This window comes from Leptodactylus fuscus, chromosome 1 (genome assembly GCF_031893055.1).
Source record: "Leptodactylus fuscus isolate aLepFus1 chromosome 1, aLepFus1.hap2, whole genome shotgun sequence".
NCBI lineage: Eukaryota > Metazoa > Chordata > Amphibia > Anura > Leptodactylidae > Leptodactylus > Leptodactylus fuscus.
In genome coordinates, this window is record NC_134265.1 from 210,703,606 (window position 1) to 210,731,602 (window position 27,997).

Here is a 27,997-nt window from a genome sequence, read left to right on the forward strand (position 1 = left end):
TTCCACATCTACCTTTAGTACGTAGATTGCCTCAGTGGTTTCTGAATAAGTCCATTTTTATTCATATGCTATTTAGACTGGTGCACAATGCATTGTGCACCCCCTTTGCTATTGTTTCCTATGGGAGGCCGCTGCTGCTGCTGATGATGACTCAGCTTCTTGTTTGCACACACACATAGGAGATAATAGGAGACACGAATGCTGCTGGGAACTTCCTGTGCTGGATGGAAGCTCATTAGCATATGAATAAAAACGGACTTATTCAGAAACCACTGAGGCAATTTACATACTAAAGGTAGGTGTGGAATAGACTTTCTAAAGCCTATGCAAGGATGTGATTAATTAAAAATGTATTTTCCCAGTGATAGAGCCCCTTTAAACCAAAATGAATAACCAGATGTCCAAATTGAATTTTACAGAGTCCTTTCACATACAGTAAAGTGATAACTAGAGATACTAAATATTCTAATCTGTTTGTATTATCTGACTGTACACTTTCAATAACCATAAGGATTTTCATGTTCCTTAAACTGATGTTAACAGCATTCCGAGATATGCTTTATAACACGTAGACTACTGAAGATTGGAAATGTTCACTAACTTCACTAACTTCTATGGAATAGTTGTCTAGGCATGATTGTGATGTCTGAAGAGGTCATTGCGTAGGGATGATGGAGGTGAGCTTTGACCATCAACTATTGTGAATGGTGTCAACCTTTGTAGAAATGTATACTGTAGGTGAGACCGTTGCCTGTAATCCCATTCTGTATGGAAGTAGCAGTTTGTTAATAGGCTTACCAGCCAGAGTGAAAGCTTTAAGATATTTTTCAAAAGTACAAGTAGATATCCCCCTTTTTGCTTCCACCTTTACCTCTCTGATAGTGGCTCTGGAACTTCAGGAGGAGCAGAAACTGCCTCCTCTTCAGCAACAACCTCTGGGGACCTTTCCTTCTCCACTGGAATCTCAGGAGGTGTCTTCTCTTTGCTCTCTCCAGACAGATATAAGGAGTCTTCTAATTCGTATCTCATTTTTACATCTTCATCTTCTTCATCCTGAAGCTCATCATCATAAAGATCTCTATCAGAAAGCTGTCCTCTACTTTCAGTGTATCCACCTTCATCATCATCTTCTTCACTGTAGACTTCAGGGCATTCTTCTCCCTCCCAGTTTGGAGAATCTTTTTGGTAACTGACAGAACTGTGACAGGAGTGATACGAGTCTCTGTCCCTCTCCTCTTCTATTTCTGAACCCTGCAGACTGTCATTCTCTGGGTCAAAATCATCACTGAGCTGAGTGGAATCCCGGCTGAGTTCTCCTGATGAGGCGTATCGACTGCTTCCAGTGGGGCTATAGAAATGTAAAAAAAATGGGGGCAGAAGGATGAAAGCAGAAAAGTAAACTGAAGCATCTTGCCCCATCATTACCCCAATATTGCAGGCAAACCACAAACCACTATTGCACTTGCCAAAATATTAACAACATTGATCCACTGATTTTTTTTTCCACTTTTGCTTATATAGATATGATAAATTCAAAATGAATGTACAAATGACAGTATAAATATCCATGTTTCTGCACAATATAACAATATCTATAAACATTTCTATCTATATATTTATCTATGTGTACGTTAACTAAAGATGAGGTGACTGGGTTTCTTAAGAGGGTGCTTCATTATTTTGCTAAAAAAAACAATAGAATTATTAACTAAATCTTAACTGGACCATGATGAATGGTTAACTGGAATCTTTTTGCTGGTCCAAGTGTACTTTTAAGTTATGGCATTTTGGGGAATTTCTATTGCTTTGATCACTTTTATTTTATGTAGATTGTGATCCCTGTCTGGGGCTCACAATGTACATTTTTCCCTATCAGTGTGTCTTTGGAGTATGGGAGGAAATCCACGCAAACACAGGGAGAACATACAAACTACCTGCAGATGTTGTCCTTGGCAGGGTGCGAACCCAGGATTCCAGCACTGCAAGGCTGCATTTCTAACCACTGAGCCACCGGGTTTGGCACTTTTTTTCCTTCCCGCTACAGCATTTACAGTACGGGAAAAATATTTTAATAGATTTGTAGAGCGGCGTTTTTGGACACAGAGATACCTAATGTGTAGGTTTCACATTATTTAAGTACTTTTATATATGTTATAGGGAAAGGGGAATGATTTGAACTTTTAATATATTTATTTACTTTTTTTAAAATTTATTTTTTTTGCTTTTATTAGACCCCTACGGGGTTTATTGAACCCCAGGGGGTCTGATCACTAATGCAATGTATTACAATGTTAATGCATTGCAACCCCCCCCCCCCAGCTCTTAATGAGCTAGAAATTAATGAAAAGACAGGGAGCCTTCACAAGGCTCCTGGCTGTCCTGGTAACAGGACATTGGCAATCCCTGGCCAAATGGCAGCGCCAATATGCCACTGGTAAAATGGTGCCTCGGTCAGCTTTGACTGAGGTGCTAGAGGGGTTATTATCCGTGATCAATGCGGGCACCGCTCAGGGGCATTAATGCCAGGTCTCTGGTGTACGAAAAAATGACAGCTACCTGACTCCCGAGCGACTTCCATATTTAAACACCCAACATTCGCTATACTACTATGGTGGATGTTGGGAAGGAGATAAGGGAATGAGTGGATTAGTGTATAAAAACAGATTATCAAACTTGGGGTTGTTCAATTGGGAAAAAAGATGGCTTAGGGATGAACTGATAATGATTTACAAATAGATTAAAGGACAGTACAGAGATTTTTTCAATGATCTCTTATACCAAGGTCTGTAACTGTGACAAGGGGATAAGGATGGGAAAAGGTCCAGAGAGGAGGATCCAAGGGTGTACGATAGGCCCTGCACAGTGTTTGAATTGAACTAGCACGTGCCTTTATTGTATTTTTGGACTGTGGTCGCTGTCACTTAAAACATAGACCAAGTAGGCCATGAAAGGCACATATTATCATTGTCTATAACTACTCCTCCGTGTATCGATGTTGGCATGAATCTTTCCCTAGACTGACATGTCCAAGGAAAGGCTCATATTCTCTGACACATGACCATATGCAGCTTTTTTTTAGAGAAATAATGGCTAGCTATCCTTCATAGGGGTTGAGTACATGCCATCAGATGGCAAAATCCTCCTCTTCTGATGTCACATTGTCAGCCTTAACCGGTTGCCAGGTCCTATCTGCAAAAGAGTCATCTTCAGCAATGTCATTGTGTTCCATGTTTTTTCTGATTCATCACGGTGATCAGGTACTTGAATACCCTGATTTTTTTGATTTTTTTTTTTTGCAAATGGCACTTTGTACATATTGGTTACCAAAAAACCCTTAACAGAAGCAGATTTTATATATTTTTTTGCTATAGACTACAATACGCTGCATCCGTCTGTAATACAGTTAGGGCCAGAAATATTTGGACAGTGACACAATTTTCGCGAGTTGGGCTCTGCATGCCACCACATTGGTTTTGAAATGAAACCTCTACAACAGAATTCAAGTGCAGATTGTAACGTTTAATTTGAAGGGTTAAACAAAAATATCTGATAGAAAATGTAGGAATTGTACACATTTCTTTACAAACACTCCACATTTTAGGAGCTCAAAAGTAATTGGACAAATAAACATAACCCAAACAAAATAATTTTTATTTTCAATATTTTGTTGCGAATCCTTTGGAGGCAATCACTGCCTTAAGTCTGGAACCCATGGACATCACCAAACGCTGGGTTTCCTCCTTCTTAATGCTTTGCCAGGCCTTTACAGCCGCAGCCTTCAGGTCTTGCTTGTTTGTGGGTCTTTCCGCCTTAAGTCTGGATTTGAGCAAGTGAAATGCATGCTCAATTGGGTTAAGATCTGGTGATTGACTTGGCCATTGCAGAATGTTCCACTTTTTTGCACTCATGAACTCCTGGGTAGCTTTGGCTGTATGCTTGGGGTCATTGTCCATCTGTACTATGAAGCGCCGTCCGATCAACTTGGCAGCATTTGGCTGAATCTGGGCTGAAAGTATATCCTGGTACACTTCAGAATTCATCTGGCTACTCTTGTCTGCTGTTATGTCATCAATAAACACAAGTGACCCAGTGCCATTGAAAGCCATGCATGCCCATGCCATCACGTTGCCTCCACCATGTTTTACAGAGGATGTGGTGTGCCTTGGATCATGTGCCGTTCCCTTTCTTCTCCAAACTTTTTTCTTCCCATCATTCTGGTACAGGTTGATCTTTGTCTCATCTGTCCATAGAATACTTTTCCAGAACTGAGCTGGCTTCTTGAGGTGTTTTTCAGCAAATTTAACTCTGGCCTGTCTATTTTTGGAATTGATGAATGGTTTGCATCTAGATGTGAACCCTTTGTATTTACTTTCATGGAGTCTTCTCTTTACTGTTGACTTAGAGACAGATACACCTACTTCACTGAGTGTGTTCTGGACTTCAGTTGATGCTGTGAACGGGTTTTTCTTGACCAAAGAAAGTATGCGGCGATCATCCACCACTGTTGTCATCCGTGGACGCCCAGGCCTTTTTGAGTTCCCAAGCTCACCAGTCAATTCCTTTTTTCTTAGAATGTAGCCGACTGTTGATTTTGCTACTCCAAGCATGTCTGCTATCTCTCTGATGGATGTTTTCTTTTTTTTCAGCCTCAGGATGTTCTGCTTCACCTCAATTGAGAGTTCCTTTGACCGCATGTTGTCTGGTCACAGCAACAGCTTCCAAATGCAAAATCACACACCTGGAATCAACCCCAGACCTTTTAACTACTTCATTGATTACAGGTTTACGAGGGAGACGCCTTCAGAGTTAATTGCAGCCCTTAGAGTCCATTGTCCAATTACTTTTGGTCCCTTGAAAAAGAGGAGGCTATGCATTATAGAGCTATGATTCCTAAACACTTTCTCCGATTTGGATGTGGAAACTCTCATATTGCAGCTGGGAGTGTGCACTTTCAGCCCATATTATATATATAAAATTGTATTTCTGAACATGTTTTAGTAAACAGCTAAAATAACAAAACTTGTGTCACTGTCCAAATATTTCTGGCCCTAACTGTATATTGTATGTACTGGTTAACAAGAGAATACTACTAAGGCTCTATTCAGATAACTTTTTTCTTTATTTAACGGATGCAAAAAAGGCATGCAAAAAATGGACACACATGGATGGCCATCCGTTTACATAGACATCAGTATTAACCCCCCCTCCCAGGTCCATTGTCTGTTTTTTCGGATGGACAAAAAAGTAACAAAAAACACAGACAGCAACCGATCTGTTTTTTTTAACACTGATGTCTATGTAAACATATGACGATCCATCTGTGTCCATTAAACGGATGTATAAAACATATACCTGAATAGCACCTAACTTTGTAAAAAAAAAAAAAAATTTAATTAGATTGTATTCGGATCACGATTTTTATTGCATTTGTTTACTGAGTGCAAAAAATAGATGCAAATGGATGGTCATCTGTTTATATAGACATAAATGTTAAAATAAACCGGATCCATTTCTGCCCGTTTTTTTTGATGAACACAAAAATATGGTATACTAAAAGTAAACCATACTGATGTCTACGTAAACGCATAGTGATCAGTATACATCCATTTTGCATCCAATAAATGGACATAAGAAAACGTGATGTGAACAGAGCCTAAGGGCTAGTTCACACAGGGCAAGAGGAAAACACAGCGCTCACGGAAAAAAGAAGCGAGCTGGGCTTTCTTCAGGCGAATTCCGTGGCTGATTCAGCCGCAGAGTCCACCTCGCAACAGCACCCTCCGGACTAGCCCCATTCATTTGGGCCTAATCCAGAGCGGAAAGCCGCAACGGAATGTGTTCACGCGGAACCCTGTGTGAACTAGCCCTGAGAAACTCTGTGGATAGTCACAGATCACAGTACAGCAAGATATGGTAATAGTAATTGCAAATCCGATACTTTGTTACAAAATAAAAATTCTTTATTGCAAAAAACCCCCCAAAACTGTAAACACACAAACTGAAACATCAAAAGATTTAGATTTGTTTTACTGTTATGTAATTTTGTATTACAGCTATGATCTGTACATACCTAGCCAATTCTTTTACACATGTTCAATATCAAGTGAAAAAAACACCAATATCTACAACCAGAGACTCCTTGAATACTATTGTGCTGTTGTGATAGCTATCATTGCTCTACCATTTTGCCTTATTTTTTTAAGTTCATAAAAATTTATTACAATATATCAGTAACTAGTAAATATGCTGAAATTTTACAAATCCTTGTACATAGGAATGGTGACAGGTAAGATATCAGTTACCACATGGAAGGGCTTGAAGTGGTCGCAAAATAGTAAAGTATTATATAAAATACATTGCAATTCATATAGCCAAAATGAAACAGTAGACACATGGCCTAAAATCCTATGTGTGGTGTGAAGGTGGGTGGCGTGAGGAAGTCCAATATTAACGACTCTGTAAACCTTTACAACCAAGCTTTCTACTGCTTTATTGAATCAAACATAAGAAATGAAGTAACTTTGCAAACAGTCTTCATGGAAATATGTCTTTTTGTGTGTATGCAGCTGTTGTGCAGACCCATGTATCTTTGTGGTGACAGACTACAAAAAAAAAACTGTTGTCAAATACTGCTCACCACTCCTTACCACGACACATAAGACTGACCCCACAATCACAGGCTTCAAGAAGGCGCTGAAGACTCATCTATTCAGGAAGGCCTACAACCTCCAATAACACTATCACCGCACCGCCATCTGTACAGTCTCCCCCTCTCCTTCTGTCTCTACCCCCCTTCCCTCAGATTGTAAGACCTCGAGGGCAGGGCCCTCTACCCCACTGTGCCAGTCGGTCATTGTTAGCATTATATCTACCTGTATGTTCTGTGTATTGTATGTAACCCCCAAATTGTAAGTAACCCCCAAATGTAAAGCACCATGGAATTAATGGTGCTATATAAATAAATAAATAATAAATAATAATAATAATAATAATACTGCAGTCTGAGGCTAAGTTCACAATTGCACCAGAGTCTCCGTTGTAGAATCTGCCAGAAATCAACAGAGAGAAAAGGCCAGTGTGGAGGACTTTTCTCTACGCCAGTTTCAGTATAAAAATGGCACTCAATGACACTCAACGGACACCCAGTGGACCCCATTATAGTCTATGGGGTCTGTCAATGTCCGCGGGTAACCACTGTTTTTGGCGGTTGTGCTCTCTGTCCTTCGGGTTCCCTGGCAGTCACAGACAATGGAGAGTTTAACATAGGATGTGAACCTAGCCTTAGGCTTTATTCAAACAGTCACATCTCACTTAAATGTTGCATCTAGATTTTTCACATCAGCAATTCGTATGCATTTATTTCAATGTTTTTACTCAGATGTCTGTTTATTCAGAAGTATGTCCTTTTTCTTCACTGATGCTCATGCATTACAGATACATCACATCAGGTCCATTGGACCTGCACAATACTCACAAATGAGCAGGGTGAGGTGCCTCAATGGATGGAGATCTTTGAATGAGGCCTAATTCCCTTCCATTTGTCCCTTGAATTATCAACGTTATGTATATTACCAGACAGATTGCTAACTTAATGTATTTTACCAAACCTATATTCATAAGAGCCAAATAGAACACATCTTTGTTTGTCCTGTGCACTATCTATATAACATCCTCCAATAAAAGCACAGCACAAAGAAATAACGAAAAATATTCTCATATTTTATAATATTAATATCTAATCTAACAATTAAAAACACACATCATGAAATGGAGACTAGAGACATCCCAATAAACTGCATGTCACTATCAAACTGTAGTACCAATTGTAGCTTAGAAGTGTCAATCAACAAATACGTTCTAATATAACAATATTTCCTGTTAGAAGAGGAGTCTAAGCCTACATTTACATGACCGTAGTACAAAACTTACAATTTTTATGACCATTTTGCAATTGAAGGGCACCCATTTTGATGTATCCCTTATACATTTCAATCTATTGAGGTATCTGTTAAAAAAAAGGGTGAAAACAGGGTATGACCTATCTTTTGATGGTATGATAAAAAGATCCTTAAAAAAAATTACTCATGACTGCCCCCACACTGAACTTAATGGGGTTGTCCCATCTCAAGAATCCTATCTATACTGGTAGCTTATGTAAATTGAAGACTTTTCCTAAATATATTGCTTTAGAAATTCTGCTTTGTTCTCCTGCTATGTGACCTTATTTCCTCCATCACTCACTCAATGCTCTTGCCAGTAAGACAATTTTTCAGCTAATTGCAGTTTGCTGATAAAGCCCGGTCTGTTATCGCTCTATTTAACCCCCCCCCCCCCCCGATAATACTGAGTCCATTCTGTACAAGCATCTGCATATTATCTGATATGCATAAGTGTTCAAGTCTCGTTAAGCATGAGTGAAGAGGGGGGAGAGAAATACAGGAAGTGAGAAGCAAACACTGCAAGCAGAGTGCTGAGACACTGAGATGGAAAAACCCCTTTGAGACCCCATGATGACCATTAAAAAAGAATGACCATCACATGACTGTTTATCACAGAGAATATTGTTATCTTACTACTAGAGATGAGCGAACAGTGTTCTATCGAACACATGTTCGATCGGACATCAGGGTGTTCGCCATGTTCGAATCGAACACCGCGTGGTAAAGTGCGCCAAAATTCGATTCCCCTCCCACCTTCCCTGGCGCCTTTTTTGCACCAATAACAGCGCAGGGGAGGTGGGACAGGAACTACGACACCGGGGGCATTGAAAAAAATTGGAAAAAGTCATTGGCTGCCGAAATCAGGTGACCTCCATTTTAGACGAATAGTGGATTTCAAATCCGGGTCATATGAGAATGTGAACTTTGTGACTATGAGACAGGGATAGCTGTACAGGCAGGGATAGCTAGGGATAACCTTTATTTAGGGGGGAATGTTATTAAAAATAACTTTTTGGGGCTCTATCGGGTGTGTAATTGTGATTTTTGTGAGATAAACTTTTTCCCATAGGGATGCATTGGCCAGCGCTGATTGGCCGAATTCCGTACTTTGGCCAATCAGCGCTGGCTCTGCTGGAGGAGGCGGAGTCTAAGATCGCTCCACACCAGTCTCCATTCTGGTCCGACCTTAGACTCCGCCTCCTCCAGCAGAGCCAGCGCTGATTGGCCGAATTCCGTACTCTGGCCAATCAGCGCTGGCCAGTGCATTCTATTGGCGTGATGAAGCAGTGCTGAATGTGTGTGTTTAGCTCAACTACTCCACCGGCGTAGTTGAGCTAAACACACACATTCAGCACTGCTTCAACACGCCAATAGAATGCATTGGCCAGTGCTGATTGAAGCAGAGCTGAATCTGTGTGCTTAGCTCAACTACTCCACCGGCGTAGTTGAGCTAAACACACACATTCAGCACTGCTTCATCACGCCAATAGAATGCATTGGCCAGTGCTGATTGAAGCAGAGCTGAATCTGTGTGCTTAGCTCAACTACTCCACCGGCGTAGTTGAGCTAAACACACACATTCAGCACTGCTTCATCACGCCAATAGAATGCATTGGCCAGTGCTGATTGAAGCAGAGCTGAATCTGTGTGCTTAGCTCAACTACTCCACCGGCGTAGTTGAGCTAAGCACACACATTCAGCACTGCTTCATCACGCCAATAGAATGCACTGGCCAGCGCTGATTGGTCAGAGTACGGAATTCGGCCAATCAGCGCTGGCTCTGCTGGAGGAGGCGGAGTCTAAGATTGCTCCACACCAGTCTCCATTCTGGTCCGACCTTAGACTCCGCCTCCTCCAGCCGAGCCAGCGCTGATTGGCCGAATTCCGTACTCTGGCCAATCAGCACTGGCTAATGCATTGTATTGGCGTGATGAAGCAGTGCTGAATGTGTGTGTTTAGCTCAACTACACCGGTGCTCTGCTTCAATCAGCGCTGGCCAATGCATTCTATTAGCTTGATGAAGCAGAGTGTGCACAAGGGTTCAAGCGCACCATCAACTCTGATGTAGCAGAGCCAAGTGTGCACAAGGGTTCAAGTGCACCCTTGGCTCTGATGTAGCAGAGCCGAGGGTGCACAAGGGTTCAAGTGCACCCTCGGCTCTGCTACATCAGAGCCGAGGGTGCGCTTGAACCCTTGTGCAGCCTCGGCTCTGCTACATCAGAGCAGAGTGTGCGCTTGAACCCTTGTGCACACTCTGCTTCATCAAGCTAATAGAATGCATTGGCCAGCGCTGATTGAAGCAGAGCTGAATCTGTGTGCTTAGTTGAGCTAAACACACACATTCAGCACTGCTTCATCACGCCAATAGAATGCACTGGCCAGCGCTCATTGGCCAGAGTACGGAATTCGGCCAATCAGCGCTGGCTCGGCTGGAGGAGGCGGAGTCTAAGGTCGGACCAGAATGGAGACTGGTGTGGAGCAATCTTAGACTCCGCCTCCTCCAGCAGAGCCAGCGCTGATTGGTCGAGTTCCGTACTCTGGCCAATCAGCGCTGGCCAATGCATTCTATTAGCCCGATGAAGTAGAGCTGAATGTGTGTGCTTAGCACACACATTCAGCTCTACTTCATCGGGCTAATAGAATGCATTGGCCAATCAGCGCTGGCCAATGCATTCTATTAGCGTGAACTGAGTTTGCACAGGGGTTCTAGTGCACCCTCGGCTCTGCTACATCAGATTGCTACAACTGATGTAGCAGTGCCGAGTGTGCATCAGATGTGTAGTTGAGCAGAACTGGCTCAGCACTGCTAAGTCTCTGCATTCGCATAGGAATGCATTGGCCAGCCTTCCGCCAATCAGCGCTGGCTCTGCTGGAGGAGGCGGAGTCTAAGATTGCTCCACACCAGTCTCCATTCTGGTCCGACCTTAGACTCCGCCTCCTCCAGCAGAGCCAGCGCTGATTGGTCGAGTTCCGTACTCTGTCCAATCAGCACTGGCCAATGCATTTCTATGGGGAAAAGTTAGCTTGCGAAAATCGCAAACTGACAGGGATTTCCATGAAATAAAGTGACTTTTATGCCCCCAGACATGCTTCCCCTGCTGTCCCAGTGTCATTCCAGGGTGTTGGTATCATTTCCTGGGGTGTCATAGTGGACTTGGTGACCCTCCAGACACGGATTTGGGTTTCCCCCTTAACGAGTATATGTTCCCCATAGACTATAATGGGGTTCGAAACCCATTCGAACACTCGAACAGTGAGCGGCTGTTCGAATCGAATTTCGAACCTCGAACATTTTAGTGTTCGCTCATCTCTACTTACTACATGTTTGTTGATTGACACCTCTGATATTCTAGAACAGGGTTGGGGGCATATGTCTAAGCAAGATATGTTTTTGGTATTACGAATTGATAGTGACATACTTTCCCAGTAGTCTCTCATCTACAAAGATGCACGAGAATCCTGCCATTAAGTCTTTGTGCTGTGTGTTTATTGGAGGGCTTAATGTATGTTAGCAAAATGTAAACAATGGAAGGAAGTATGAATGCAGTATCAGAATACACAAGGATTTTGTAAGTATGGAAATATACAGACTTGCATAACAACTTCCTACACAAACATGTAGAGTATTTCCAAGCAAGATTATTTGAAGTATTGCTTAATTTCTTAATTTGAGATGCACTTGAGAAATAGAAACATTGTATCAGAGGTTTGTATCACCTTAATCAATTTGAGGCCTGGTTCACATTGTTGGGTCTTCCCCAAACAGAATACTGAACGCATTAAAAAGCGGTGAGCAATGAAAACACACGGACCCCATAGACTATAGTGAGGTTCATGTGTATTCCGCGTGGTGTCTGCACGAGTCGTGTGGAGACAAAAGTACTTCAAGCAGTACTTTTATCTCTGCATGATTCGTGCAGACACCACATGGAAAGCACACAGACTCCTTTATAGTCTATGGGGTCCTTGTGGTTTCCTAGCTACCCGCTTTTTAATGCGTTCAGTATTCCGGGCGGGGAACCCCAAGCGGACTCCCCAAACAGAATACCGAACACAGATGTGAACCAGGAGTGACATGGGTGCTCAAATGCCATACATCTAGAATTTACCATAATGGTGTCAATTAAGAATTAGAAGTAAAGTAAAAACCATGTGGATCATACATTAAACCCCCGCAACAGGAAGCCACACCCTGAAGCGCGCATGCAGACAGATTTACAGATGCACACCCCACGACAGGCCAAGTATACTTTCAAAATATTACAGCTACTGAGACTGTATTGGTAAATATACCCTATAAGGCATTATTACTACTGATTGTGAGCACAGACTATTAGAAGGAAATATATGATACATATATTATTATTTACACTTTATGTAGTGCACAATAGAAGGGTCACAGATGTTTTTGAATCCATTGTGGTCAGTGATATTGGAAAATTATTCATAAAAGAATTTATATATAATTGAACAATAAATGTCAAAGTAATGAGGGAAGATGGCCAAAGCCCCTTACTTAAAGGGAACCTGGCCCCAGTGTGTGTACTATCAAGTAATAACCTTTCCTATGATGCCCCTCACTAAGCTTTCTGTTACTTTTAAAGTTAAGTTTAAACTTTTAAAATCTTAAAATAGCATATGCAACTTCATCTAGTCCTGCAGTTATTACACTAAATCATACCCTGTGTGGTGTGACTGACATGTCCCTCACAGTCTGACATCATTCTGATACCCTACCTAACTATGGGCCTCAAGATATTATTTAGTGCAATGACTGTATGACTAGATGAAGCTGCTCCCCTCCCCCGTGACTAGCTGAGATACATTTTCAAATGACAATATAAGGTTTTAAAAATCTTGAACTTAATTTTTTTAGCTACAGAAAAGGACACCATAGGGAAGGTCATTACTTGATGCTACACACACTGGGACCAGTATAGGATGAAGAAACCACCTAACAAATACAGATTCCCTTTACTTGCGTGATTCTTGAGCTATTATATGATATAAATTTTTTTATTTTTTTTTAGGAAATCAGTAGTTTGAACATAAAACATATCTTAGTAGGCTTGTGAAAAAAACGAAGAAAAAGAAATATAGGATGGCACTGCTAGAAACACAAATGAAGAGTCCCAACAAATAGGAGGCAAGTATGAGGATTGTAACCTTAAATGTGAAGAGCTGTGGGGGTGCTCAACAACCGAAAAAAGGCAGTGTGAGCAAATAGAGCATATGTAGAAAAAATTTTGGAAGGGCACTCACCCACATCCAAGCTCGTCTTCATAAAATACTTCTTTTATTAAGGTAACAGATTTCTTTAAAATCAAGTAATGCAGGGAGGGAATAGAGCATATCAGGCAAGTAGGCAACAGCCGTTTCGCGCAGCTATGTGCGCTTTCTCAAGCCTCAGAATGCAAAATTTTTTCTACATATGCTCATATCTTAGTAGGGCCTCATACTTTGTTTATTAATTATACACGCATTTCCTATGTTGATACATAGAGAATTATAAAAGGCTACAAGGACACTTCTGGAGATCTGATCTCCATCAGGCTAACTGTTGTGTTTTTACAATTAACTGTGTGTAGGAGGTTGGACAAGTTGCAGGACTAAGTGTGCTGCCATATTCAGTGCAGCACTTTACACAGGGCTTCTTTAACCACAGGGCCAAGAGTGCACTTGCACTGAACCCTACGGTAGCGAGGGCCCCCTTTGACCAGCTGGACAGTCTCACATTTGCTGTCCCACTGTCCAGGGCAGTGGATCCAAGCTACCCCGACTCCTGGGAGCAGGAGGTGCGATGTAGCGATGTCACTTGCATTGCTCCTGTTACTCTTAGATTACTCCGGGACCAAAGAAAGGAATGAATGGGGGAACAACGAAAGGTGAGATATATAGATATATATATATATATATATATATATATATATATATATATATATATATATATATATACACATATACACACACACACACACACACACACAGTATGGAACATGAAATTGTGGAGGTAACCTGGGGGTTGGGTGGACATGAACCTGTGGGGGCAACTGGGGGGGGCATGACACTATGGGGGTGACCTAGAAGGTGTGGGACACAAAACTGTGGAGGTAACCTGGGAGAGATATCAAACTGTGGGGCTACTGGGAAGGGGGTCATGACGCTATGGGGGCAACCTGGGGGGTGGGTGAGAACATGATACTGTGGTGGCAACCTGAAGAGGGCAGGTCTGTGTGGAGAGAAATGAATTTGGGGGGCCAACCTGGGGTGAGGACATGATACTGTTGGGGCAACCTGAGTGATACAGGTTGGGGGGCGGGGGTTAGACATGGCGGGGGCACATTCATTTGTGGGGTCGACCTGGAGGGGGAATGAATCTATGGAGGGCAACCTAGAGGGGGACATTATACTGTATGGGGCCACTAGGGAGTCATTATACTGTGTGAGAGCCACTAAGTGGCGTTATGCTATGTTACTATGTGGGGGTAATTGAAGGAGCATTATAATTTGTTCAGGTCAGGTATTCCTAGGTGGTGTTGATGGGGGGGCCCACTTATGAAATCTTTGCACAGGGTCCAACAATGTGTTAAAATGGCCCCGACTTTAAATAGCAATGGCATTCAATGGACCATGCCACAATTTTCCAAAAGCAACCATCTCCATCTAACATCAGAGGAAACATCTTTACAGTAGGACACTATGGAAGTCATTGGGTGCCCTATTACAATGTTCACAGCTTAGAGGTAGTAGACCTAAAGTGTAAAAGTTGGCTGCCACAGACAAAGAAGAATAAGTCAGTACACTGTCAAACAGCCATAGCTACTACTATAAGAATGAAGAACGCTAGGGTCACTGGGAATCCTGAATCAGTTAGTTAATTGTACATTCACCAATACATAAAATGCATTCGCAAACCTATGTATGCTACAGATGTAGCAGGATCAGGGGATAATAACACTCCTTGAGGAGTGAACACCTTTGCAGGCATATGGAGACTTACAAAGCCATTTTCGCTCCACAAGGGGATTATGGGGAATATGCAAATCTGTTTCCCAGGATGTAATTAGGAAAACAGTGCCTCTGTACGCTGCCTCTTAGGACAGCCCCCTTAACATCATGAATGACTAAAAGTCATGCATGATGGTAAGGGGGCTGTCCTAAGAGGCAGCGTACAGAGGCACTGTTTTCCTAATGACATCCTGGGAAGCAGATTGGCATATTCCCCACATAGCAGTCATTATACGAATTACTGCTGCGCCATTTTCACGTTATGGCAAGTGAACTAGCAAAAGTTCACTAGAGCATAACAAATGTTTGTCAATGCAATATGAACATTCATTTAACAACTGCCACATCTGCATGTATCTGTCTGGTTTAAAGTAAGGTGTGTTCGGAAACTGAAATATAATTTGCACTCCCCATCCTAAGAACTAATGCCCCAAATTTAAGTATGTCTCATTAAAACATTAAAGAGATTCTATCACTACAATACCCTTTTTAAACTAAATACACGTAGGAATGAAAGGCTATTCTTCTCTTACATTTATTATTCTGATCCGCGCCACCGATCCTTAGAAAGATCTTCTTTTTTCCTTATGTAAATGAGTTTTCTTCGAATAGTACTGGGGGCATCCCCAGTGCTGCTTGAAAACTCTTCAGCCACTGCCTCTTCTTCTCTGCCTTCTTCTTGCACGCTCCTCTTCTCTTCTTTCCAAAGTGCCGACTGCACATGTCCGTTGGCCATTTTGCTGTAGCCAAACGGGAGAGGCCACAGGAAAATGGCCGATGGATATACGCAGTTGATGCTTTGGAACAAAGAGAAGAGGAGTGCGCGAGAAGGTGAAGGCAGAGAAGAAGACAGAGGACATTGCTGGAGAATTTTCAAGCAGCACTGGGGCTGTTTCAGCGCTGGAGAACGCCCCCAGTTCTTTGGGAAAACTCATTTACATAAGGAAAAAAAGAAGATGATTCTAAGGTGTGGTGGCGTGGATTAGAATAATAAAGGTAAGAGAAGAATAACCTTTCTTAAGGCTGTTCCTACGTGTAAATACACTAAATAGTTTAAAAAGGGTATTCTAATAATATAATCCTTTTAATGGATTGCTATTGCAGGATTAAAGGTTTCTCTAGCCAAGGGAGTAAAAAGCACACCCTATACGGATAACCTTGTATAATATAGTCCTGATCAATCAATCAATGGCGGGTGTAGGAATGCACTCTTTGTTTGTTTTTTAGGTTATTTTTTAGATCTTATATATCACATGTGCTGGAGATAAAATCCCACATGCTTAAATATGTTATACTGTATGTAGCACTGTTCTCACAGTATGGAAGGTTTTTTGACATTAAACTGAGTGGTTGAGTTGTGTCTTACTGTAAAGTATTTTTAAAGAACCAGTTCATGTTACCAAGTCTTACCTTCTCTAACACACATTGGTTAGGTATGTTACTACTGTGCTTATTACTGTGTGCAACTTACACTGTAGCTAGTAGCAGAATGACAAAATGAAAAACCGTATGTTTTTAATTTCGTATGTTACATTGAGAGTAGGACTGGCTTGTGACTTGACTTTTCCTCAAAATTTCTGTTTTGCATCTAAACCTATTTTGTGTATCAAATGGAAAATTTTCTGTTTTCAGTGTTAATATGTGGAAAAAGTTACTCTGAGAAGTGGCTAGATTATAGATTACGGCCTGTCTTGGCATGTGCATAGGACGAGCACAGGACTCTGCAGCATTCACACTGCAACATTTTGGGACTGACCCACCTATCGGACAAGTCTAGTGACTGCCGGCTCTCCAGAGAATGCTGTCGACTGGTGAGGCGGCTTGAACCAGAGACAGACTCCACATCACTGCGCCCGTTTGCAGCAGAGTCTGCACTATCGTAACGCCTGCCATCCAGGGAAAGAGGAGACAGGTCAGAGGGGATCACATACACCCCTCCATCCTGCCATCCACCAGTTATTAATGTATAATAATTTTCAGCTTTTTTTTTTACATAACATGGCGTTTACATTACCATCATGTTTGTATCAGTAAATGGCCGTCTGTACCTGATAAGCCGATGATCAGAGAAATCCATTTCATAACTGTGTACTGAGTCAGTATATGATCCATGAGAACTGTACTGATGTCGGACTGGGTACTGGTGGACAGATGCATTTGGCTGGCATGTGGAGTAGTATGCTGGAGGAATACTATTGCTAGTCTCACTTCGATAATCACTATCACGATCATCCACAGCACTGTCAGGATCCTCATTGTCTGTAAGCAATAAAATTAAAAAGAATAGTACTGTTAGAAGAATAGAAATAGATATGGTTTATGATAAAACATAGAACAGTAAATATGGTCACCTGCAAGGCACTTAAGTATTAGAGAGATGATGGTTAATCTTTTACACTGCACTTTCATGTTGAACAGGTACAGGAAATATCAAGATTTTGCCAAAAGTGTGAGTGAGTGCTATGTTAAGCAACTGTCCAGGCTCATCTTACAAACAGAGGTGTAATTTGAAACTCCTTACTTACTAGAGATGAGCTAATACTGTTCGGATCAGCTGATCCAAACAGCACGCACGCATTGAAATGAATGGACATAGCCGGCACGCAGGGGGTTAAGCGGCCGGCCGGCATCAAAGCGGAAGTACCAGGTGCTTCCATTCATTTCAATCCGTGCGTGCTGTTCGGATCGGCTGATCCGAACAGTACTCGCTCATCTCTATTACTTACCATGTGCCATTTAGAATAGTGGTATATTTTATGAAAGGGGCTCCCTCAGATTTCAGGTCCTGGCAGAAACTGTTACCTCTGCATCCCCTGTAGCCACACCCCTGTTTACTAGGGTTAATTTCCCTTAGTGTACATAGTATGTAGAAGTTATCTGATAATCTTATTTTTATCACTGTTTATTTTATCACAGTTTTTTTTTTTTTTTTTTTTTACAAATCTGTACTTTATAGTCAATATGTCTTATCTCCTATAAGCTCCTGTTAAAGACCTGCTTCTGCTGTAGAAAGACCTAACCTCTATTATTTCCAGCCAATTCACACCCCCAGATCCCTGCCAACCTTTTGGGGTGCTGTAGGCCACTGTTTAACTGCCCAAGTGGATTCCTACCTGCTAGAGTTCCTGCCTCCAGGACCCATCCACAATGGTGTAACTACAAATGGCGGGGCCCCAAGGCGAACATTTGACATGGGCCCCCCCAGCCCCCTCCACCTCTTAAACCATATTCCTGCACACACTATTATGCCCCATAGTGGCCCCTACACACAGTACTATGCCCCATAGTGGCCCCCGTACACAGTACTATGCCCCATAGTCCACAGTATTGTGGACCACCCATGAGCAATTATTACTCTTGGGGGCTACTCCAGCAGGTAACGGCCTATTAAAAAACAAAAAACAAAAAAAAAAAATGCAACACACATCAGGGGCCCGTCGGGCTCCCCAATGTCCCGGGTCTTGTGGCTGCTACACCAATAGTCACATCACTGCCTATCCACATGGTCACATGCTGCTGAGGACCATCTCTATCCAGGCCCAGCCGTGGCTGAAGAGCTGCCTCAATGCAGCTATCTCCAGAGCCCTTCACAAGACCTTTTCGGCTGCACCACTTACAAATCGTGGCAGCCTGCCTGGGCATGGTGCCTGTGAAGCGACTGTGTCAACAGCTCATTACCATACGCTCCAAACCTGCCTCCTGCTGCATGGAGTGCAGTCAGCTCCATACGACATGCCAGTACATACTGGCACCAGCCTGCTGAACAGAGACCTTCAACTGGTGAGTGAACCTTGTGATATCCACTCACAGCCTACTGGTCACCCTGCAAGGCATTTATCTTCCACTCAATTCTACCACAAGGTGAGCATGTATAACATGTAGAGCAATGGGAGATTGCAGGAGGAGTAATATGAGGGTCCCAGCATTGTGCTGCACGCTTCTGGAAGTGGTACTACACAAGACCACTCTAAAGATGCTCATTCATCCTTCATCCTGATGACTTTCCAATATCTAAAGACACTTCTCTTGTAGTCACTGGACTCACACTCTTACTTTACAATTTCCTCCCTCTTAAACAACTGTATCCAGGACTTCTTGGCTGCCGGTGATATCTACATGTCCTCACACTCTGGAAGACGCCATCTTCACAACAAGATTGATGTCTACTTCCTGAGACTTAGAAAAGTCAGTGATGTAATCACTTATCTAAGTTGCCCCCTACCATCCCATCTGACTCCGCCAGATACTGGCCGTATGGACCTTCTATTATTTTCTATTGAGTTTAATTGTATTTTACAATTTACTGTTTGCAACTTAGTAGTGTTTAGTTTCTTAGTCTACTGTTTCTTTAAACTCACATTATCCCACTCCTCTTCTGGTTGCGGACTCTTTTGAGAGTCCCAGTAAATCCTAACTTACTTTCCCTACAAATAGATCCAATTCCCCGATGACTGTACTGTATATTCCCTAACCTTCGCTTACACACCCACACTGCTCTTATTACCTATCCTCATAAGAGATATGACAAGTGTCTTACTAGGCCACCTCGCTTTACCACTTAACTATGGCAGTTGAACTATGTATCTGCTACTTCAATGTGAGAGGTCTGAATGTGCACCAAAAACACTCAGATCCTTGCATATCTCTGTAAACAAAAAGTCTCTGTAGTGCTGTTCCAAGAGACTCATTTTAAAATAGGAAGAACCCCCTCCTCTCCTGGCGAGATTTCACTACATGGTTCCATAGAACATTCACTAAATCAGCCAGAGAAGTAAGCATATCTATCTCCAGACACACCTCCTTCACACTTAAGGAGCAACTTATGTACCCTGATGGATGCTATTTTTGACTGAAAGGCTTCGTCAATAACACAATCTATACCTTTGCTAATTTAGATGCTCTTAATTAGTCTGAAGTCCAGTACCCCGTCCAGAGCCTAAACAGTCTAAGAGACTTCACAGAGATACTGATAATGGGAGACGACTGGAACTTGGCATTGAACCTTAATATAGACTCTACAGGAACCAGAAACTCCTCCTTCAGATCTTTGGCGATAGACACCAACCAACCTCCAGCTGATTGACGCGTGGCGCTTGATACACCAATCTGCCCATAACTATACTTACGGTACTTTTCCTTCATCTATAACTCCTACGACAGACTAGACTACATTTTTCTACAACAAAATTCCCTTTGACCTAATACTCAATACCACCATAAGTAACATTTTCCTGTCTGACCATGCCCCTATATTTCTCACAATTACAATTAGTCTGCGTGATATTCCTACAGAAGATTGGTGCTGGAGATTGAATGACATTACTTAAAGGGTTTGGCCACTTTCAGACCAATATTGACAAACAAATGTACAATAAAAAGATATACAATTTTCCAATATACTTTCTGTATCAATTCCTCACAGTTTTCTAGATTTCGGCTTGCTGTCATTCATTCTGTTACTTCTAGAACAGGGGTAGGGAACGTACGGCTCTCCAGCTGTTGCAAAACTACAACTCCCAGCATGCGTACTGGCTCTACTGTTCTTGGAACTTCCATGGAAGTGAATGGAGCATGATGGGAGTTGTAGTTTCACAGCAGCTGGAGAGCCGAAGGTTCCCTATCCCTGTTCTAGAGGATAAAACTGACCATGGTCATGTGATTTGCGGTCCATGGTCATGTGATGAGCACACAGGTGCACAGCTGATTACCAGGCAGATGTCTGATTACTGTGCTGTGACTGTAACGATCGGCACCTGTGTGCTAGTCACATGACCATGGGCCGTAAATCACATGACCATGGTCAGAGTTTTATCCTCTAGAAGTAACAGAATGAATGACAGCAAGCCGAGATCTAGAAACCCGTGAGGAATTGATACAGAAAGTATACTGGAAAATGTTATATCTTTTTATTGTACATTTGTGTGTCAATATTGGTCTGAAAGTGGCCAACTCCTTTAAGCACCTGACCTATGCTCACAAGATTAACATCCTCCTTCAACAGTATTTAGCCTCAAATAAAACTGATGACACTTCAGATCCTATCCTCTGGGAGGGGCATAAACACTCACTCCCTTGCCTTACTAATCTGTTCTCACTCTTTGGCTCTGTCTCTAAATTTAAGATAAATGTCAGCAGGTCCGAAGTCCTGAAAAATACTGTACCAGAATCCACAGCTTCACGGTTAAAGGGGTTGTCCAGGATATTTTGAAATCCCTACATTAACCTAAACACCCTCCCCATGTAGTGAGCCACAGCCAAAAAGCGCTGTGGGAAAAACTGTGGCAGAAATGCTTTGCGTTTTCCTGCGACGTTTTTCAAAGAAAGTACACAGAGTTATCTTCTGTAGACTTTCTGTTTCAATTATACCTATATGGAAAACAACAGCATTTCCGTAGGTATAAGTGACATGCTGCAATTTACAAAAACGCAATGGTTTTTTTAAATTGCAGCATGTCCACTCCGGATATTTTTCTACAATGTGAGGATGGGATTAGCTAGAATCCCATCCACTTTGCAAGTACTGTGAGATGCCGTGGTTTTTTGTGCAGCATTTACGATACGTGAGGTCTCAGCCTTACTGTGTGTGAGCCAAAGGGGGGTGCCATCAGCACCGCACCACCCATGAGGCGACCTGAAGTGACCGCTTCAGGCGGCGCTATGCCAGGGCCCTGGGGAAGGCGACATTTTTGCTTACCTAAGCCAGTCCAGGACAAGCTGTCCTGGACTGGCTTAGCGTCACTGTCACCGAGCGGTGGATTGGGGAGGCCCTGTGGACGCAATGCTGCTCCAGCGGCCTCCCCTCATGCTCAGGCAGAGAGCAGGTCCTCTCTGTGCCTGCTCTCTGCCTGCTAACATCCCTCCACCATGCCCCCTTCGCTCTGCCCCGCTCCCCCCCACCCCCTCCACCCCTCCTCCTGGGGGGAGGGGGCGGCTTTCTGTTATCCGCCTCGGGTGGCGAAAACGGCAGGTTCACCCCTGGGTGCCATTATCAAGTAAGACACATTTACAGTGGGGGGCACTATAACACCATGGGCACTGTGGAAGTGACATTTGTGTAGAAAGTTGGGAAATGATAGAAACGATATTGGAAACATGAGGGGAAAAAATATCTGGGTAACTGTGTAGGAATGAATTTTGGCTTAAAGAAGTCTTAATGACCTGGAACAAATAAAGAATAAGTGAGATCTCCATAACTAACTATACTACATAATCCAGGACTGTCAGCAAGACAGTGCAGGATTATGTGTGCTGACCCAGGTGGTGCTCCTAACATCAACTATATATCTTCATCTCAGAATTCAGATACCATTCAAAATAGTTCCTTACAGAGAGCAGTCAGCTCCTTGCTCCACTATTCATCCGCTGTCATCATGTGCGCCAAGACACTGACAGCGAAGACTGGAGTGAACTTTAGAGAATGGTGCGAGAAGGATATGATGATGATGATTGATGAATGATAATAATTAATATATTTTTTGTCACTTTAGAGTGTGGGGGGGGGGGACACAAAGGAATAATATACAATGTGGAGGCTACAAGAATTGTGAATCATACTGTGGTTTGGGGGTGGGAATATACTGTGTCAGGGCCACATGGGGGCATTATACTGTGGGAGGTCATAAGGAGAGAGCATTACATTATGGGAATGCATTATACTGTGTTAAGGTCACAAGACAAGGCAGTATGCTGTGTGGGGGATCTAATAGGATATTATACAATGTGGGGACATGTAGGTAATATAATACTCTGTGGGGGACATAAGGATAATTATACTGCGTGGAGACCACAATGGGCATTATACAATGTAGAAACACTAATGGGATCTAATGTGAACTAAGGGAAGGAAATAAGAGGGCATTATAATGTGCTTGGGCACTTAAAAGACTATATTACTGTGTGTTACACAAAGGAGGATATTACTACTATATAGGGGCACAACAAGATCTATGGGATTTGGCAGTTTTCAAAGTGGCATGGGTGGGACTAGGCAGGATTAGAGGCATGGCTTATCCAATTTTGTCTTTCTGTCATGTGGGCGGTATGTCTTCAGTAATCTTGTGTATAATGCGTTTTATTAAGCTACATTACAAAGGTAAACTTTAATACTTGCATAATGTTATTATTCAGGCATATTAATTCTATGTTCTGCATATGTGGTTATAGGTATTATGCAACACACAATGATTTTCATTATAAAGTAATTCTCTCTTGCTATTTTTTGGGTGGATGGATGGAGGTTAGAAAGACTTGCATGAGAGCTTTTGCCCTTGATTGTTTAAAATCCTAACAAAGTAGTTGAAAAATGATTCTTACTTTTTATAAAACATTATGAATCTGATAATGTATTATTATAAAAGTGTCTTTAAAGATTTACCAAATTGACATCCAGACCCCACACCGATCAGCTGATCTGTCAGGAGCTGTATACAGTGTATATAACCAGAAGGAACTGCTTTTCAAGTGAATGATAGCAGAATTGCAGTTCCCTGGTTTCCCAGCTATAGTGTGCTATTCTTTAGCTGTGGCCAGTAGAATCGAAGCTCTATTCCCATTCACTTGAATAGGAGCAGGGCTGCCTCCAGTTTTATACAATAAATTCAGCTTCCATCAGCCACATCAGCTAATTGGTACAGGATTCGGGCAACAAACCCCCACCAATCACATACTGATTAATTATCCTGTCAATAGGTCATCAGTATCTATATCCAAAATTCATGAGGACTTGAAGAAACCCTTGGACGCAGAGGTCAATGAATGTCCAGATTTTTGATTTCTTTTAGAACAGAAATACAAATATAACTTATAAAGCATCTTACCAGAGAATCACATAAGGCAATGTGATGCTCTGATACTTAACAAACCACCCACACTCACACACTCTTTTGTTAGTAGGTATGTAGGTATCACCTCTTGCTTGCTTCTGTAGTGAATATCAGTCACACTATGTGGGGGTGTTAACTGCAAGTCTTAAGACATGACGTACATTCTATTTCTATTAGAATGTTAGTTATGGCATTTTGTTTATAGATACCTCCCAACTTTTGAAGAACAGAAAGAGGGACAAAAGGTGTGGCAAATTTAGCTCCGCCTACTTTTATGTTGACTCCGACCATTCTCATTAATTTTTCATGTGCCCCCCCCCCCACAGTATAATCCTCCTACAGTCACCTGTACATTATATGTCCGTACATTATAATGTTCCCTTACAACTGCCCCACAGTATTAAGTCCCTCTCCTGGTGCCCCAGTTTAAACTGGGGGAAACTAGAGGGGACATGAAACTGGGGCAGCTGAAGGAGGACATTAACAGTGGGGGGTAGTTGGAGGGGCACAATAAATTAATGGCAGCTGGAGTGGGACATGAAACTGGGGGCAACTAGAGGGGGACATTAAACTCGGGCATCTAGAATCAGACATTAAACTGTAGGTGTAGCTGGGCGGTGACATTAAAATGGGGGCAACTAGAGGCAGACAGGCCCCCCTCCAGCTACTCCCACAGTTTAATGTTCCCCCAGTTTCATACCCCTCCTCCATCTCTGCCCCCAGTTTCATCTCCCCCTCCATTTCTCCCCCGTTTCATATCCCCTTTCATCTGCCCCAGTTTCATCTACCCCTCCATCTCTCTGCCAGTTTCATATCCCCTTCCATCTGCTCCCAGTTTCATGCTCCCCCTCATCTCTGCCCCAGTATAATATATACTCTCTCACACACACACACACACACACACACACACACACACACACACACACACACTCCACCCTGCATCTCACAACCCCCCTCCCCTCTCAGTACCTTAGAGCACACATCTGTCCATCTCTTGACTGCACGGGACACTGACATGCACACCTAGTCACGTGACTGTGTGATGTCACACAAGGTCCTTGTACAGTAGTGAACTTTTCCTCCCGATCACCACAGTCTTTTATCTGATATAAGAGTGGAGGGTGATCGGGAGGAAAGATTGTTAAGTAAAATACCTCAGGGACAGAGCGGGACAGGCAGGGAGCTGCGCGGGACTGGAGCTTAAAATCGGGACTTCCCCGCTAAATGCGGAACGATTGGGAGCCATGTTTATATGCCATATTGTATATTGAGTCTCTGGTAGATATGGGGGATATTTTGTCTTTTGGTCTTTCTTTTCTGCATGTGGGGTGTTTTTTTTTTGTTTTGTTTTTTTCCTCACTGCTGTTCTTAATTTGAATTCTATAGTATTTGACTTTTATATACTTTGACAACACGCTCGTTATATGGAGTCCCAGCGAGCTGCTGAAACAATCCCATGAAAGTGATAGTCTTAATCTGCCCTGCAGAGAACACGTAACAACAAAACATAAAACTTACCTTCTTTTACCATTCTGCCACACAAATATTTTTTATTCAGTTTCTCAATATATTATATGGAACATGAAAGGGCTAGCTGAAACCATGATATTGATGACCTATTCTTATGATTGACCTTTTACCATCAATATTAGAGAAGGCTGTTACCCAGGACCCACATTTATAGCTGTATGAAGATCTTCTGATGCTTGGGTGATCTCATTTTTCTCGTTCTCAGGCCAGTGACATCACGCCCATTAATCACATGACCATGTTGCAGCTCATTCATATGAATGGGGCTGAGCTGCAATACCAAGCACAACCAATATAAAACATATGGTGCTGTGCTTGGTAAACAGTAAAGAGGCCAAAGCAATCAATTTCATAGTCCTGGAAAACCCGTTTAAATGGTGCTATTGGATAGTGTAAGTGACCACATAACATGCAAGCCCTCATACAGCTATGTTAAGAAAAATAAAAAGAAAGGATGAAAAAATTAAACCAAACAAACAAAAAAAACTAACAGTGGTGCCAAAAGGTTAAAACTGCTGCATTGTAACATTTCCATCATCAGACATACAATTGCATCAATGAAGCTTTAGTTATAATATCAAGATAGAAAGAAGTAGAATTATTCATACACGAGAGAAGCTTACTGTAATTTCTGAAGTGCACATTTGCTTCTTGGTAACAAAAGAAAAAAATGCTGCATGCACTATAGGATGGTTCACATTTGCACTAAAATACCATACACTATTTTAGCACAATGGAATTGTATAATTAAAGTACTTTGGCATCAGTTATGCAATTCATTTGCCATAGAGATCAAAGTTGAAAAAATAGAATGGGGGTGTACATTATTTTAACGGGAAAGAAAAGCACAGCATGCAGAGTACACAATATGTTGTTATACTTACTGTGCTGCTCTCCCCAGCCAAAGTAATTCCAGTTACCTGAATAAAATAATGAATCTATCAGATAAACAGTGTTCATCAAATGCAAAATAACAATTTTTCATTTATTAATGAAAAGGGAGTCTGTCAATAGGACAGATATCACATGACAAATAGTCATGTATGAGCCTGCACGCTAAACAAAATCGGACGTTTGCTATGTCAATTCGCTACTATTGTACTGAGAAATGAAACCTTTTTTATAAATATGCTAATGAGGCTGCAAGTGCAACCCTTGGCAGTCATGTTGCCGCAAGTGACCTAGCTCAATTGCAATTCACTGCCTAACTATGCCCACTGACAGGCTCCCTTAAAAGATAGTTTTATTACGTAGCTTGAGAACCCCATATAGGGCTCACAATGTATATTTTTCCCTATCAGTATGTCTTTGGCGTATGGGAGGAAATCCAAACAAACACGGGGAGAACATACAAACTCCTTGCAGATGTTGTCCTGGGCAGGATTCGAACCCAGGACTCTAGTGCTTCCAGGCTGCAGTGCTAACCACTGAGTTACTGTGTTGCCCCTAAAAGTTAGTTTAAGATGTCCTGATCTTATAAAATGAACCATCTATTATAACATGTCACATCTCCAATATTTCTGGGACGCAATTGTATTGGTGCACATTGATGCCAATTGTTACTAAGTAGAAATGTTCACAATAAGCAATCATAACCAATTCCACAAAAAAACTTTTTACTAACAAAGTTTTATGATAAATCACCCCCATAGATCTTGAGAATATAAGGATATACACTTTTAGTGCTTCATCCCTCACACTGGTTATCTTGCACAGAAAATAGAAATATTCGTCTAATATTAAAGCTTTAGTTTTCTAGGAATTTGTACACAGGCTAATAATGTTAAAGAGTAATACCCACTCTATGATGGCGTATAACTAGGAAGTGTCATCACATTATGATTAATGGGGGTCTAAAGAGAAACTATATAAATAGAAATTGAGCAAACATTTACTGAACATTTTAAATGAATACATAGAAATATTAAAATGTTATACATACAGCACTGAGAACCATGGACAGGCAGTGGATTCTCTTCCTCTTCTCGAAACACATACTAGAGATGAGAAAGAGATTGTTAAATATAATTAAAGCAATACTACAAGTTATATATTCACTCTTTTAGTGTTATAATTCATCTTCTCATTAATATTATATGTCATTTACAACTCCCAATGTGAATAACAGTGAATATCAGTGCATTTTTACAACCAAAGTGCTTTGGTTTTAATCTTTATATAAGGGATGCATACATACATTCTTATGGTGATAGACTGTATCTCTTGTTGCCTATAAAAATACCCAAGAGATCAACAACTGGAAATTTGATGTCAACCTGCCTGTATGTGACTGGTTATTAACCCCTTCCCGCCAACGGCATTTTTTGATTTTCGTTTTACCCCCTTTCTTTCAAACCCCATAACTTTTTTTATTTTTCCACTCTGAGCCATATGAGTTGTTAATGTTTGCGGGACAAATTGTTCTTCATGATGCTACCATTAATTGTTTTGTACAATGTACTGGAAATCTGGAAATAAATTCAGAATGGGGAGGATTTGAAGAAAAAGTGTATTTGTGCGAATTTCTTATGGGCTTTGTTTTTACGGCGTTCACTGTGCAGCCAAAATGACATGTCACCTGTATTCTGTGTTTTGGTACGATTCCCAGGATACCAAATTTACATGGTTTTATTTACATTTTAACCCATTAATAAAAATCCAAAACTGTGCCAAAATTTTTTTTTCTAAAAGTCGCCA

General features: G+C 41.8%; 1 protein-coding gene across 1 annotated transcript in view; it reads right to left on the bottom strand.

Annotated features, from left to right (window-relative positions):
• UNC13A (unc-13 homolog A) overlaps positions 1-27,997 on the bottom strand; it is a 210,686-nt gene that overhangs the window by 115,512 nt on the left and 67,177 nt on the right. Inside the window, exons 7-11 of the mRNA XM_075282689.1 lie at positions 27,243-27,297; positions 26,185-26,220; positions 16,997-17,207; positions 16,709-16,834; positions 872-1,348 (exon numbers count right to left, since the gene is read on the bottom strand). Of these exons, the coding sequence (XP_075138790.1) occupies positions 872-1,348; positions 16,709-16,834; positions 16,997-17,207; positions 26,185-26,220; positions 27,243-27,297 (905 nt within the window). The remainder of the gene's footprint in view (positions 1-871; positions 1,349-16,708; positions 16,835-16,996; positions 17,208-26,184; positions 26,221-27,242; positions 27,298-27,997) is intronic.